The sequence below is a fragment of the Haemorhous mexicanus genome, chromosome 21, assembly GCF_027477595.1.
Source record: "Haemorhous mexicanus isolate bHaeMex1 chromosome 21, bHaeMex1.pri, whole genome shotgun sequence".
NCBI lineage: Eukaryota > Metazoa > Chordata > Aves > Passeriformes > Fringillidae > Haemorhous > Haemorhous mexicanus.
In genome coordinates, this window is record NC_082361.1 from 8,845,381 (window position 1) to 8,858,885 (window position 13,505).

General features: G+C 61.8%; 1 protein-coding gene across 1 annotated transcript in view; it reads left to right on the top strand.

Annotated features, from left to right (window-relative positions):
- The first annotated feature begins 362 nt into the window (after positions 1 to 362).
- Positions 363 to 13,505, top strand: part of NIBAN2 (niban apoptosis regulator 2) — a 35,568-nt gene continuing 22,425 nt past the window's right edge. The window contains exon 1 of the mRNA XM_059865527.1: positions 363 to 625. Coding sequence (XP_059721510.1) covers positions 571 to 625 — 55 coding nt within the window. The 5' untranslated portion in view covers positions 363 to 570. The remainder of the gene's footprint in view (positions 626 to 13,505) is intronic.

Below are 13,505 nucleotides of genomic sequence, written 5' to 3' on the forward strand. Positions count from 1 at the left end.
CCCCGGGAGATGCCAGCCCCCATCCCGGGACAACTCCTGCGGCTGGAGCGGGTTTTAAATCACCTCAAGGGTTCCCATCCCGTTCTCCCCCAGGCCGGGGAGGCCGAGGGGCCCCTGGCTGTGCCCGCTGCCCGTCGGCTCCCACGCCCCTCTCCAGTTTGGCACCAAGGTCAGGCTGTTGGCCGCGGGTGTGGGCGCAGGTAGGACGGAGCCCGGCTGTCGCAATGCCGGGCTGGAGCAGCGCCGGGCCAGCACGAAGCCGGTTCTCCCAGTGGGACTGCGGGGGGACACCGGGCACAGCCCCCTCCTCCATCCTGCCCATCCCCCGCCGGCAATTAGCACGGCTAATTACCCGGCGGGGGGACACTCGCAGCCTCTCCCCGAGGCCGGGGGCGGCGGGCGGGTCGCGGGGCGGTGCGGGAGGAGTGGCCGGGAGGGGCCGTGGGGCGCCGTGGTGCCGGGCCGCCCCGAGCTCTGCCTTCCTCCTCCTCCTTCTCCTCCTCCTCCTCCCTCTTCCCTCCTCCTCCTGCCGCTCCTCCCGCCGCCCGGCCCGGCCCGGCTCCGCTCGCCATGGGAGATGTGGTCTCCACGCACCTGGACGAGGGTCGCCGCCAGCACATCGCGGGTGAGCCCCCGGCGCGCCCCCCGCTCCGCTCATCCCGGGGAGATCCCCGGCATCTCCCCATCCCTCCTTCTATCCCTTTGGGAATCCCCCCGCTCAGTCTTCCCGGAACCCCCACGCCTGCTCTTCGCCTCTTTCTCGCTCTTTAAACTTTTTAATTTTTAGTTTCCCCGCGGTTTTGCCTCGGCACAGCTCGGGGGGGTACCCGAGGTGCCTGTGTGCCTCCCAAATGAAAGGCTGCGTTGTGCCAGGGTGTTTGTGTTGGCGGCGGGGCTCGGGGACCCCTCGGGCTGCGGCGGGGGAGAGAGGAGCTGGGCTCCGGGGGATGCTGGAAGCGCAGGGACACCGCTGTCAGCACGGGCACTGCTGGCGCCGGCTGGCATATGAGCCTCATCCCCCTTCACAGTGCTGGGAGATCCTTAGGAACCCCCCCTCAGAGGTTCTGGGACGGAGGGAAGGGCTGCCTGCACCCCTGGCTGGCTCCAGGCAGGACACAGCAGTGCCCCCGCCAGCTCCGTGCGACCGGCAGGGTGACAATGCGGTCATTGAGAGCCCGTGTGTCCCCCGGCTCAGGATGTCTGTCTGCCCGGAGCTGCCCGGGAACCGCGGAAGGCGGGGTGACGGCTCTGCACAGCGCGGGTCGTGGGAAGCTGTGGCTGGGGGGCTCAGCGCTGCTAATTGGGGTCTGTGGTGACACTCCTGACCCTTGGAAGTGGGGTCACCCCCCCATCGCCGTGCTGGGCTCCCTCAAGCCACTTTGCGTCACTCGTGATGCGGGCGCTTGGCTCCCCGGGGCTTCTGAGCGGGCAGGACGTGACCTCCGAGCCCTTTCATGTCCCAGCTTTGGTTTCAGCTCCCCAGGCTGGCAAAAAAACTCTCGGCTCCAGTGGCTGAAGCCACCCCCGCAGTAGCGGGGCCGCACCTGAGCGGTGTCACAGCCGAGGCTGGCTTCGAGCTGGACCTTGTGCGTCTCGCCGGCAGCTCAAGGGCTGGGGACCGCCCATGTTTTGGAGGTGACTTCGCCATATCACTCCTCTGTCGAGGCCATAAAGCCTCGGGAGTGGCTCTGAAGTCCTTTTGTCCCCAAGGGCTCTGGGGGAAGAGCTGCCGGAGCTGCCGTGGGGCTGGCACAGGGACGGCTGTCTCGCCGTGCAGCCCATCCGCCCTGCCAGGCCCCATCCTGGCAGGAATGCTTACGTGGTATGCGGCTCAGCAGGACGCCAGCAGGTTTCTGAGCTTTGAAGGAGAGCTTGGAACTCGCTCTGGGGTTTTCATCTTGCATTAGTTAAAGCTCAGCCTGGCTGAGCACCGGCTCGGGGCTGCCTGTGGCGTGTTTGGATCCAAAGCACATCCTGAATTTCTCTGGAACTTGCTGCTTGTATGTGCATAGATAGCTCCCCGTGCAAGCCCCTGTGATCCTAATCCTGAAGAATAACAAGGAGAAGCCTGGCTGGGTTTCCTGTGCAGGAATCTGTCTCTGCTGGGTCAGGGACTGGGTGTTTGCAAGGTCAGGCTGGATGGCTGCACCCTGGCAGGGTGGGATTTAACCCATGCTTGGGGACTGCAGAGGGCTTTTCATGGGAAAAAAGATTCCATGGGTGAAAAAGAAGATTTATGTGGAATAGGATTATGGAGTCTGGGCTGGGACATGTCCCGTGCCGTGCTGGGGTGAGCAGGGGGGACACACACCTGTACTGGGACACCTCCCTGGGAGACACTGGGGCACACTGGGTTCCTGGAGCACCTCTCTGCTCCTGCCAGGGCTCCTGGCTGGCTGAGGAGCCCCCGGAGCTGGGAGGGGCTGGAGCCCAACAGGCAAGGCACGACTTGCTGTCAGGCATGCAAAGCAACGTGGCGGGGAAAACTCCAGGTTTTCCTGCCTAGCTTGGCCTGTTCTCCACTGTTGCTGGCCCAGGAGGGATCCACCCCTTCTCCAAGCAGCTTTTCCCAGTTGTCCTCCCAATTTTGGGGGGTTTGCGTTTGCTGCCCAGGCCCCCATGAGCCCTGGTTGCTGGAGGGACAGGAGCTCTTCGGGCTTGGCAGTGCTTCCCGAGGTTGCAGCCCCTTAGACCACCAGCGCTGCTGGGCAGAGCCTGGCCCAGACCTGTGCCCCTCCTGGGAATGGGGTAAAGGCAGGAGGGAGGTGGCAGAAGCCCTGCCATGCCCACAGTGCCCAGGCTGTGCAGGTGCCATGCCCTGTCCCAGCCCATTTGATGGTGGCTGTGTGAGACTTGTGCCAATGTCTCCTAGAAGTCACAAGCCACACAGGTGGGACTTGGGTGGCTCAGGAGCAGGGTCTTTCCTCCCAGCTGGGGCTGGAGGGCTCCAGGCAGTCACAGAGGCAGATCCCTGCCAGCTTTGGGGTGTCAGGGCAGCCAGGTGAGGCACAGGTGTGATCCTGCATTTCCCTCTTCAGGGTCTCTCTGACTGGTGCTTCCTCCTGCCCTCCTGCTTTGGACATCTTCCTGCCTGAGTCAGCCAGTTTGTTTGTCAACACCCTTCAACTGCTCTCCTCCTCCTCCTCTTCCTCCCAGATGTGGGTTGGGAGTTGTTTCCAAGCTCCTCTGTGGGCTGGAGCAGGGACTGGCTCACCCTCCTTGTGCAAGGATGCCCAGCGTGGGCACCATCACCTGGGCACAGCAGGGAGGCAGGGATGGGGTGTCCTGGGAAACCAGGATGTCACTGGGTGGAGTTTTGCGCAGTGTCTCTCATGCCCAGGGGAGTGGGTGCTCTCAGCATGGACAGGATGAGCTCTTCCCTCATGCTGGAATCCTGATGCTTCCCTGGAGCATCCCATGGACCCCCCTGGGGGCTGAGCTGAAGCGTGGCTGGCAGGAGCTCTGAGTGGAGCTGCTGGTCCTGAGCTCAGGGATGCCAGCACCCAGGGATGCAGCAGAAGGTGCTGGGTGAGTGGCAGAGCCCAGGGATCAGCAGGAACCCCTGGGTGCCATCCTGGGTGAGTGGCAGAGCCCAGGGATCAGCAGGAGCCCCTGAGTGCCATCCTGGGTGAGTGTCAGAGCCCAGGGATCAGCAGGAGCCGCTGGATGTCCCCACGGCAGAGGGATGTGGGGGTGGGTGGCTGTGCAGGGAGGGTCCCCGGGAGCTCACACCTTCCTCCGGCATCTCCGGGGAGTCGCCAGCCCGTTAATTACGGAGTGAAGCAGCTGCTAATTTCGGGGTAGGACTTCCACAGGCAGCAGCCCACGCGGAGGTGACACCGAGCCTCATCCCTGGGGCGGGACCTGCAGCCTCCCTGCTCCAGGGAGCCTTGTGGGGCATCGGAGTGTGCGTGTCCCTAATCCCAGCGAGAAGGGGGATGGGATGGGATGGGATGGGATGGGATGGGATGGGATGGGATGGGATGGGATGGGATGGGATGGGATGGGATGGGATGGGATGAGCTGGGCAGCAGGGTTGGCTCCAGAGGTACCTGGCAAACGCCAGAAGGCACCAGGCTGTGGCGTGCCCCGGGGGTGGAGGCTGCTGGCAGCGGGAGAAGGTTCTCTGTGGCTTCCTTAAGCGTGACACTCATTTCCCAGCCTCTGCCACAGCTCAGCTCCAGCCGGCGTGGGAGGTGGAGGCTACCGGGCTCTGGGGTTGGTCTTGAGGCTGCAGCCCTCACCCTGCCCCGGGGGCAGCCGAGCAGGGAGGCTCCGAGGGCGCTGCAGCCGTGGAGTGGTTTCTCCCAATGAAACGTGTGTCTTTCATCGCCAAATAAATAACTCCCCTGGCATGTCAGGGCTCCCTGCCAGCGGCGAGGGCTGGTTCTGGCAAGCTGGGGCTTTACCTGCAGCCGTCGTGTCGGGGCACGGGGCTCGCTCCCAGCCAGCGTGTCGGGGCAGGGGACACGGCTCTGGTGGCCTCCCCAGGGGGCGGGAGCCCTCCCGGCCGTTCCCCATTCAGCCCAGGGGCAGAACCTGCCTTCCCTCGGGGGGGGGTTCCCCTGCCTCCCCCGGCCGGGTTTGGCCCGAGGCCTTGGCTGGAGCGAGCTGGGGCACGCAGGGAGGGGATCCCTGCTCTGCCTGGGAGCAGCAGGGCTGGCACAGGAGGAACAGAGCCAGGGTGGCAGCTCAGTGCTCTCCTCTGGCCAGCCCAGGGAGAGAAAAGCACCCCCAGGCCAGGACACCTCCATAGCAGCGTCAGACACCCCAAAACCATGTCAGATTAAGCCCCTTTCTGACCCAGAGAAGGAGCAACTGAGAGGTTTTTTAAAAACTTTTATTCTATTTTCAGTCCCATTTGAAGGGTGAGACAATACAGATGTTATAATCCACGTCATCACAATCAGAAACCCACTGTTTCCTAATTAATATATATTAAATGTTTCTTGGCCTATCACCTTTAGCCACACCATGCTGTAAATGCCTTAAAGCTCTACAAATTCTCTACAAATTCATTTCCCACCCAGGGACACAGCCAGGAGCTGGGATTTCCCAAGCCTTTGCCTTCCCTCCTCCCCAGATCATGGCAGAGGCTGGCTCAGAGCTCAGAGGGGCTCGTTGCCCCTTGGCACAGCCCCTGCCAGCCCTGGTGGGACTCAGGCTCCTGTTCCTCCCAGCTTTCCTGCAGGAAGCTGGGCTGGAGGGATGCAGGGATGTTCATCCACGGGCACTTTGTGGGGCAGGGTGTGAAGGCAGGTGAGGAGCAGCTCTCCTGCTCTGCCCCTGCAGGACCCAGTTCTGCTCCCACCACCCAGTTTGGGGGGATGTCACCTCCTTCTGGGGCTGCAGCCCCCAGAGCCCATCTGCTGGGGTCCCCAAGCAGGGGCTTTGCCCCTCCCTGTCACTCTTGCACCGCGATTGAGGCAGGAACAGGTGAGAGGCAGGACCGTAGAAAAGGCAAAGAAGGCTTTATTTAAAGGAGCAGCATGGTTTTTCTAGAGTGGTATGATTGGTTCTATTCTATTGGCTAACTAACAGCAACATCTTCCTCACACACTGTCTTCGAGAGGAACAGAAAGACGAAGTAGAAAAACACTACCTGCAAATTGTTTATACTTAACAAGTTATCACATCTTTCTAACTCTTTAAATTTCTCACAAGCTGCAGTGAGAAACACTTGCCGTTTCTCTCTCTGTCCCATGGCATCTGCACCTCCCCAGCCCCTGGCTGGCCTTGGAGCCTTGTCCCCTGCCTGGCCGTGCCTGCAGTGGCTCCGTGGGGAGCCCAGTGCTGGGGCCAGGAGGGGAGGAAGGGGCAGAGCAGAGCAGTCCCTGCTTCCTCCCAGTCTCCTGGACCGGCGGGGGAGGAAGGAATAAAACTCCACCTTTTCCCCCTTTTCAAAGGGAAAGAGCAGCGACATTTGACACAGGTCCCAGCTCTGGTAGAGCACAGTGCCCTTCTCCCTGCCTCCCTGCCCTTTGCCATGCCCTCCTGCCCTTCTTTGTCCCCTTTGTCTCTTCCCTGGCAAGGATCTCTCTGGGGAATTCCTCTCAGGAGCTCAGACCCCTTCACTAGGGGGGGTCCCCAAATGGGACATTCAGGATGTATGGGACACTGCTCTGGAGGTGACAGAGGCCTGGGGCAGGATCTCACCTATCTCCTGCTGTGCTGGTGGCTCCTGGGGTGCAGGACACTTGTCCTGGTTTCCTTTCTCCTTCTGCCAGCTCTGGTCAGCCCCTTGAGATATTTTTCTGCCCAAAGCTGGGGTGAGCCAGCTCCCAGACCCCAAAATTGTGGTGGCCCAGCATCCTGTGCGATGGGTACGGAGGAGCTGGACACAGAACCCTCTCCAGTAGCAGGGAGAGAGCTCCAGGACAGCTCCAGGACAGGTTGTTTTCTTCAATCCCTTGTGGTTGGGTTGTTTTTTTAGATGCACATAAAAGTCTTTGTTTGGTCTCCTCCCCTGGGGCTGGATTGGGTTTCCCACTGGCACTGTCCACCTGGGCACAGGGACAGTGTGCCAGGTTCAGCTCCTCTCCTGGGGCTGGGCACGAGGGGACACAAGGGACACAGCTCCTGGGACATCCTGGAGCAAGGACCGCCCACCCCAGCTGGAGGAGATGGCCAAGTCTGCCGTGTCCCGTTTGCTGTGGGGACCTCAGCTCCCTGTCCCCAGGTGGCAGGGGATGGCTGGAGGGTGTGGATGCAGGTGCTGGGCTCAGTTCGGCTCGGCTTGGCTCGGCTGGGCTGGGCTGGGCTGGGCTGGGCTCGGCTCAGCTCGGCTCAGCTCAGCTCGGCTCAGCGGGATTGCGCCATCCCGAGGGATGGATGAAATGCGGCCTGGCCGGTGCTGGGGGATGAGCCGGGCCTTATCTGGGGTGGTGCTGGGTCCCACCCTGCTGTGGGGACAGCCAGAGGGGTGGCAGCTCTTCTCCACCCTGCCCGCGTGCTGGTGGCACCCAGGGGGACAAGGGACACGTGGGGTGATGTGGCTGCAGCCAGGATGAGGGCAGTGGCTGCTGGTCTTGCTCAGGCTTTGGGGTTGGTGCTCAGCTTGAGCCAAGCCGGGGATGCTCCGTCCTCCCACAGCCACCTGCCTGTCTGTGGGACACATCCTGGCAGTCCTGGGAGTGCAGTCACCTCTGCTGGTGGCACTCTAGGCTGGCACACCTGAGGCCACCTGTGCCCCACGGCTTTGGAGCACCACTCCAAAGGCTGCTCCAAGGGCAAAAGGGGCTTGCCGGCTGGATGGGGGCAGGCATCTCCTCCTGCCCCATCCCTCGGATGTGTTTGGGCAGGGAGGCTCAGGGCAGGTCCTCAGTGTAGCCCCGAGAGGCGCTGGGAGCCGCACTGCCGTTTGTTATTTGTTATTTATTTGTTATTTGTTATCCACGGGCACATTCCTCGCACGCACGGCCCCACGCTGCCTTGTTCCTAGGAGCAGCGGGACACCGGCACCCACGGCACAGGAAAACACCCACGGCCACTAACCCGGGAAGGGGCTGGGGCAGGGGCTGAGCCCGGCTCTCGGTTTGGGGATTGCAGAGCGGGAGCAGCGGTGTCCAAAGGAGCAGCAGAAGGTGTGCAAAGCTTGCCCCAGAGTGGTTTTGTCAGTGTTTTTCAGCTGTTCGGAGGTTGAGGAGTTGCTGCGGATGTGCTGCTTCATTTCCAGCCCCGTGCTTGCCTCCGGAGCTCCGCAGGGCCAGGCAGGGGAGCGCGGCTGTGTCCTGGCAGGTCGGGGTGGGCTGGGAGGGCAGCGGCGCTCTGCAGGCAGGGCGAGGTGCCCGGAGATGGGCTGGGCACTGCAGGGTGGGCACAGAGCACTGGGGGCACCCGGGGATGGGGACACCACAGGATGGGGACACCGCTGGCAGAGCCGTGTCCCCCGCGTGTGCCCCAGCCCTGCGCTGGCACCACGGGCGCTTCTGACTCATCCGGGGGCAGAGCCCGGCACGGCTCAGGCACGGCCAGAGAGGATCAACCGGTTCAGGCCCGGCCCCAGCTGGTTTCTCCGGCGAGGCTCCGCTGCCTCAACCCTTCCTGCTGCTCAGCCCACCCTTTCCAGCACGGCTGAGTCACAGGGCAGCCCGAGCTGCTGCCTGGGGGAGGCACCGTGTGCTCCCTTCCCACCCCCCCACCGCCCTGCTGAGCTGCTTTCGGGCAGTGTTTTCAATTTTGAAAATATTCCCCATGGATTTTGGGGTGCTGCTGGAGCCTGGCAGTGCCCCTGTCCTGCCACATCCCTGGTGCTGAGCAGTGCCTGGCATCAGAGCAGCCTCTGCTCCCCACTTGTGCCAGTCAAGCTCAGTGCCAGTCCCAACAGCAGCTCAGAGCAGGAACACCCGGGTTGGGTTGGGGTGAGTTTGGGGCAAGAATGTATTTGGGTTCAAGGAGGGCAGAGGGCAAACTCTCCCAGTTTTTGCTCTTCCCACTTTGCTTTCCCTGTTCCAGCCTCTCCTGGTGTGTATGAGAGGGGGAAATACAGAGAGCTGCTGGGTCAGCCCCTGGCTTTGGCCGTGCCCAGGAGCAAAACCTCCCCCAACTCCTGCTCTGTCCCAGCCCCCCTGGGTGAGGAACTGGTGCCCAACTTCCCCCAGTGCTGGCACCTCCTCGGGATGCTCAGCCGGGCTGAGTCAGGCCCCTGTGAGGGAGTTTGTGTTTCTGGGTGGAAATGAGCTCATAACCAAATTCCCGAAACCCTAAACTGTGGGCTGGGGCTTAACCCTTTGGGTGCCCTGCTGGCTCTGCAGGATTCCTGTGCCCCATCCACAGTGACACTGTCCCTTGTGCTGCTGCTCAGCCTGCCTGGAGCCATCTCCTGCTGTCAGTCTTTCCCAAATTCCTGCTGGGATGAGTCTGAGATGAGCCAGGACAGCCCCTGGCCATGGGTCCTCCTGTCTGGGTGCTGCTCAGGGCTTGTGGGGTACCCTGGGCACGTCATCCATGGCATCCTGTGCCCCTCATCCATGTGTGCATCCCATTCCCACCGTGCAGTGCCTCAGGGGGATGCCCCCACACCCTGTCTGCATAATGCCAGGATCTGGGACAGGAGGATGGCCAAGGAAAGTGGGAACAGCCAGGGTGTGTTGCAGCAGAGAGAGCCCCACTGAGAGGGGTGACCTGGGGACAAGCAGTGGCATCAGCCTCCCTGCAGTGCCTTTGTTTCCCTTGCTGGAAGAGCCACCCAGGCCATTGCTGGCCCTGTCAGTGCCACCGTGGTGCTTGTCCCTGTCAGTGCCACTGCTCTGGAGCCTGTGCTTTCCCCCAGCAGTCTGCCCTCACTCACTAATCATTTACGGGCTAAATTAGTAATTAAGTCCTCCCCCAGCAGCCTGGGCAAACTGGCCAGGCCAGCACACACTGCCCACAGGTCACCTGTGCCACCACGTCACGGGCCACCCCCACCATGGCAGAGAGGGCAGGGAGCCCCAGCACAGGGATGTGAGGCTGTGACACACCCCCCCCCCCGCTGCCCATCAGGCACATCCCTGTCCCCCCTCTGGCCTGGGCACAGGGGACACTGTGTGGGGCAAGGGGAGCTGGCCTGAGCCTGGCTGTCCCACAGGGCTGGGACATGAGCCAGACCAGGCCCTGCCCTCCCTGCCCAGGGGTTCTGCTTCAATGAGGTGGTTTGGCTTTTTTGTTTCTCTTAATTTTTTCTGGACCAAGAGGAAAATTCCCTGTCTGGGGTGAAGCATCCCTGTGGCATGCACAGCTCCAGCCCCTGCTCCAGCCCCTGCTGTCACTCCACTCCTGGCACAGTGGCAGGGGTTGGGATGGGATGAGCTTTGAGCTCCCTTCCAACCCAAACCAATCTGTTATTCCATGATTCTGCATCATCCCAGGGGCCTTCTGCAGAGGGCTGGGCTTCCAAAGGCACCTCAGCCCCTGCACAGATGGGAAGGGCAGGGAACACGTGAGGGCTGTGGGTGCTGGACCATTCTAAGCATATCAGCAGCAACATTAATTGAAATGAAAAATTCTTTTGGTGTCTCACTGGTGGTCGGGCCATGGCACACAGAGACGTGAGGCAGAGTTGCTTAGTTTAATACAGCAATGGGAGTAACTCAGTGATTCTAGATGGACTTGACAGGAAAAACGGAATTCAGTTTAAAGCAGCAGCAGGTGTAAATCTTAAGGCAGTGGATTGTTTTACTGCACCAGCTGGCACAACGGGATGTGGCCTTGGAGGAGGATGCAGAAATTCCCCCTGGGCTTGGCCAGCTGCTGGCTGCAGCCCCTCTGGGGGCTGTGTGAGCACACAGGGCTGGGTGTGTGTGTTGGAGAAGGGCCTGGGAGGTCTCCACAGCACCTCTGAAGGGGCCACAAGGAAGCCTGAGAGGGATTTTCATCAGGGATTGTAGTGACAGGACAAGAGGGAATGGCTGCAAACTGAAAGAAGGGAAATTAGGTGTTATAAAGGGAAGAAATTCTTCCTTGTGAAGGGGGTGAGGCCCTGGCACAGGGTGCCCAGAGCAGCTGGGGCTGCCCCTGGATCCCTGGCAGTGCCCAAGGCCAGGCTGGACAGGGCTTGGAGCAGCCTGGGACAGTGGGAGGTGTCCCTGCCATGGCAGGGGTGGCACTGGATGAGCTGCAAGGTCCTTCCAGCCCAATCCATTCCCTGCTGCTGGGTGTGCCTGTGCTGCTGCAGCCCCTCAGCCCCAGAGCTCTGCTCCCACAGCCTTTGGGAGCAGCTGCCCAGCCCTGGGGACACACCTGGGCTGAGCCACATCCCTGTCCCCATCAGGCTCTGTCCCTCTAGGGACACGCAGCATCCCCTGATACCCCTGCGAGTCCTGGGTGTACTGAGCTGAGCAAGAATGAGGAGGGGGAGGAAGGACAAGGAAAATTTGGAGCAAACCTGTGCAGGACTGACCTCCCTGTGGCTGGATCTGCTGATTGGGCTGCCCAGGCCTGGGCTGTTTCCAGCAGCATTCCCATTTTCACATGATCTCAAGGGCAATGAGGAAAACGAGCTCTGGACACACTCTGGTGCTGGGAGGGCTCTCTGTGAGCCTCGGGCTGTGGGGTGAATTCCTGGAGCTCTGCTCTCCCCACCCTGGTGAGACAGCCTGCAGGTAGCAAATGCAGCAGCAGGAGGGATCAGAGCAAGGTCAGGGCTGGGCTGCAGGAGATCAGGGCTCTGGGTCACACCTGCAGCTCCTGGGTGGCTTGTCCCCAGAGCACAGAGCTGGGGCTGGCTCTGGTCTGATGGGAGGTCATAATCAGAGCTGGCTTCTGCCTCGGGATGTGTCTGTGCTGGAGAGAGTCCAGAGGGGGCCATGGAGCTGCTCCTGGGCTGGAGCCAGGCTGGGAGAGCTGGGGGTGCTCCCCTGGAGAGGAGAAGGCTCCAGGGAGAGCTCAAATCCCCTGCCAGTGTCTAAAGGGACTCCATGAGAGCTGGAGAGGGACTGGGGACAAGGGATGGAGGGATAGAACACAGGGAATGGCTTCAGTCTGACAGACACTGGGGTTAGGTGGGGTTTAGGGAAGGAATTGTTCCCTGTGAGGGTGGGCAGGCCCTGGCACAGGGTGCCCAGAGCAGCTGGGGCTGCCCCTGGATCCCTGGCAGTGCCCAAGGCCAGGCTGGACAGGGCTGGGAGCAGTCTGGGACAGTGGGAGGTGTCCCTGCCATGGCAGGGGTAGAAGGAGATGACCTCCAAGGTCCCTTCCAGCCCAGAGCAGTCCGTGATTCCGTGTGTGGGGCTGATTACGGGGCTGGAGATGCTTCCAAGGGCAGGACACAGCCAGTCCAGGCTGCTGGACCAGCTTGGACAGTTTGCCTTTGGAATCCTGAAGGCAGAATCCACCTCCTGCCCTGGCTCAGAGGGACCAAGAGCCAGCCAGGGCTGCCCTGGCCGGGCCGTGACCTCTGAGCACGCCAGGGCTATGCCTGCCCTTGGGGCACCCACTGCTCCAGGGCTGTGCCCTGCCTGTCACCCTGCCCTGGGTGACAGCTCTGCTGAGGGGCTGGGCAGGAGAGGAGCCTCCTGTCCTGTTTTCAGCCACAGGAGCGTTGGGCTCACCAGGGACAAGGACACACTTGTGCTGCCCTTCTCTGTGCCTGTGCCCTGCTGTACCCACAGCACAGCCTGTCTGGATGATGCCAGCACGGGGTGGGGACCCTGGGGACCTGGCAGGGAGGGCTGGAGCGTGGCTGGGAGCTGCTGTGGCCTGGCTGAACCCTGTCCTTGCTGCCAGCATCCCACCCAGCCCTGTACCCAGCCCAGTGTGGTGTTTGAGTGCCCAGAGCCCTCTTGTGCCCTTTGGGCTGTGCAGCCCCTTCATGTCCCTCCTGCTGGAGCCACCACATGTGTCTGAGTCATGGAAAGGCAGGAGGGGAGCTGGGGGCTGGGGACAGAGCAGCTCTGTCACCAGAGGTGCTGACACAGGGATCCTGCCGAGCCAGGCGTTGGTGCTCTTGGAACCCCACGGTGGCTTCCCCCTGCCAGGAGCCAGCAGGACGTGCCAGGGCCTGTGCCAGCCCAGCCGCCCCTCTGGGTGTGCCAGGGACGGCGTGGTGCCAGGGGGAGGGTGTGGGGCTGGTCCTGGAGCAAACAGGGGTGTTGGGAAAGTGCTGGGGTGGGTGGCTGGCTGGGGACACCCGGCCCTGGGAGGTCCCTGCGGGTGCTCCTGTTTGCCAAAGTGCTTTGTGGGTGTCTGAGCCCACACCCAGGGTGCTGTTGGCTGCAGTGGTTCCTGTCCCTCCTCTGCCATGACAGAGGGGTCTGAGGACAGGTGACAGTCTAGGCGGCTGTGTCCTCTGTCCCCAGACCCCTGCAGCTCTTGGCTGGATGGAAGCTGCTCATGGAGGGACAGCCACTCCTGGGTGGCTTTGGTCTCAGAGCTGGAGCACAGAATGCTCTGTACAGCTCTCAGTGCTCCCTTGTGCTGGCAGGGAATGCTCTGCACAGCCCCCAGCTCTTTGGGGAGGCTTTGCTCAGCCTGATGGAGGAGCCAGGGGGTGACTGAGGCAATTCCTGAGGGTGACACATCAGCCCAGATGTGAGGAGTCAGGACACCCTCTGGCACGGGCAGCGTGGGTGCCCACTCTCTGCTCAGGCACAGCCCCCCACTAGCTCTCCACTCTTATGTCACCCCCAGGGGTCCATGTCCCTCTTGCTCCCCTGGGCTTGCCATCAGGGCTACCAGGCAGGGAGCGCCAGTGGCCCCCAGCACCCCGGAGCGTCCTGCTGAGCCTGGGGAGATTTAGTCACCTCGGATGTTTGACTGCAAGTCTTGTTCCAGCCTCTGCAAATAATTGACTTTTGCTTTTCCATGTGCTTAAACCCTCCTAATTGGCCCTGCTGTTAATCAGGGAAGAATGAGTGACTAAGCTGTCTCGCCTGCCTGGGGACCGGGGGCTCCTTTTTTCCCATGGACTGAAAGGAAATGAAACCTCAGAAGGTCCTTTTCAATCTCAGCTCTCTGCATGGCTGCCCAGAGCCCTGGCCAGAATCACACAGCCTGGGAGACAGGAATTGCAACAGAGGTGCTGTGTG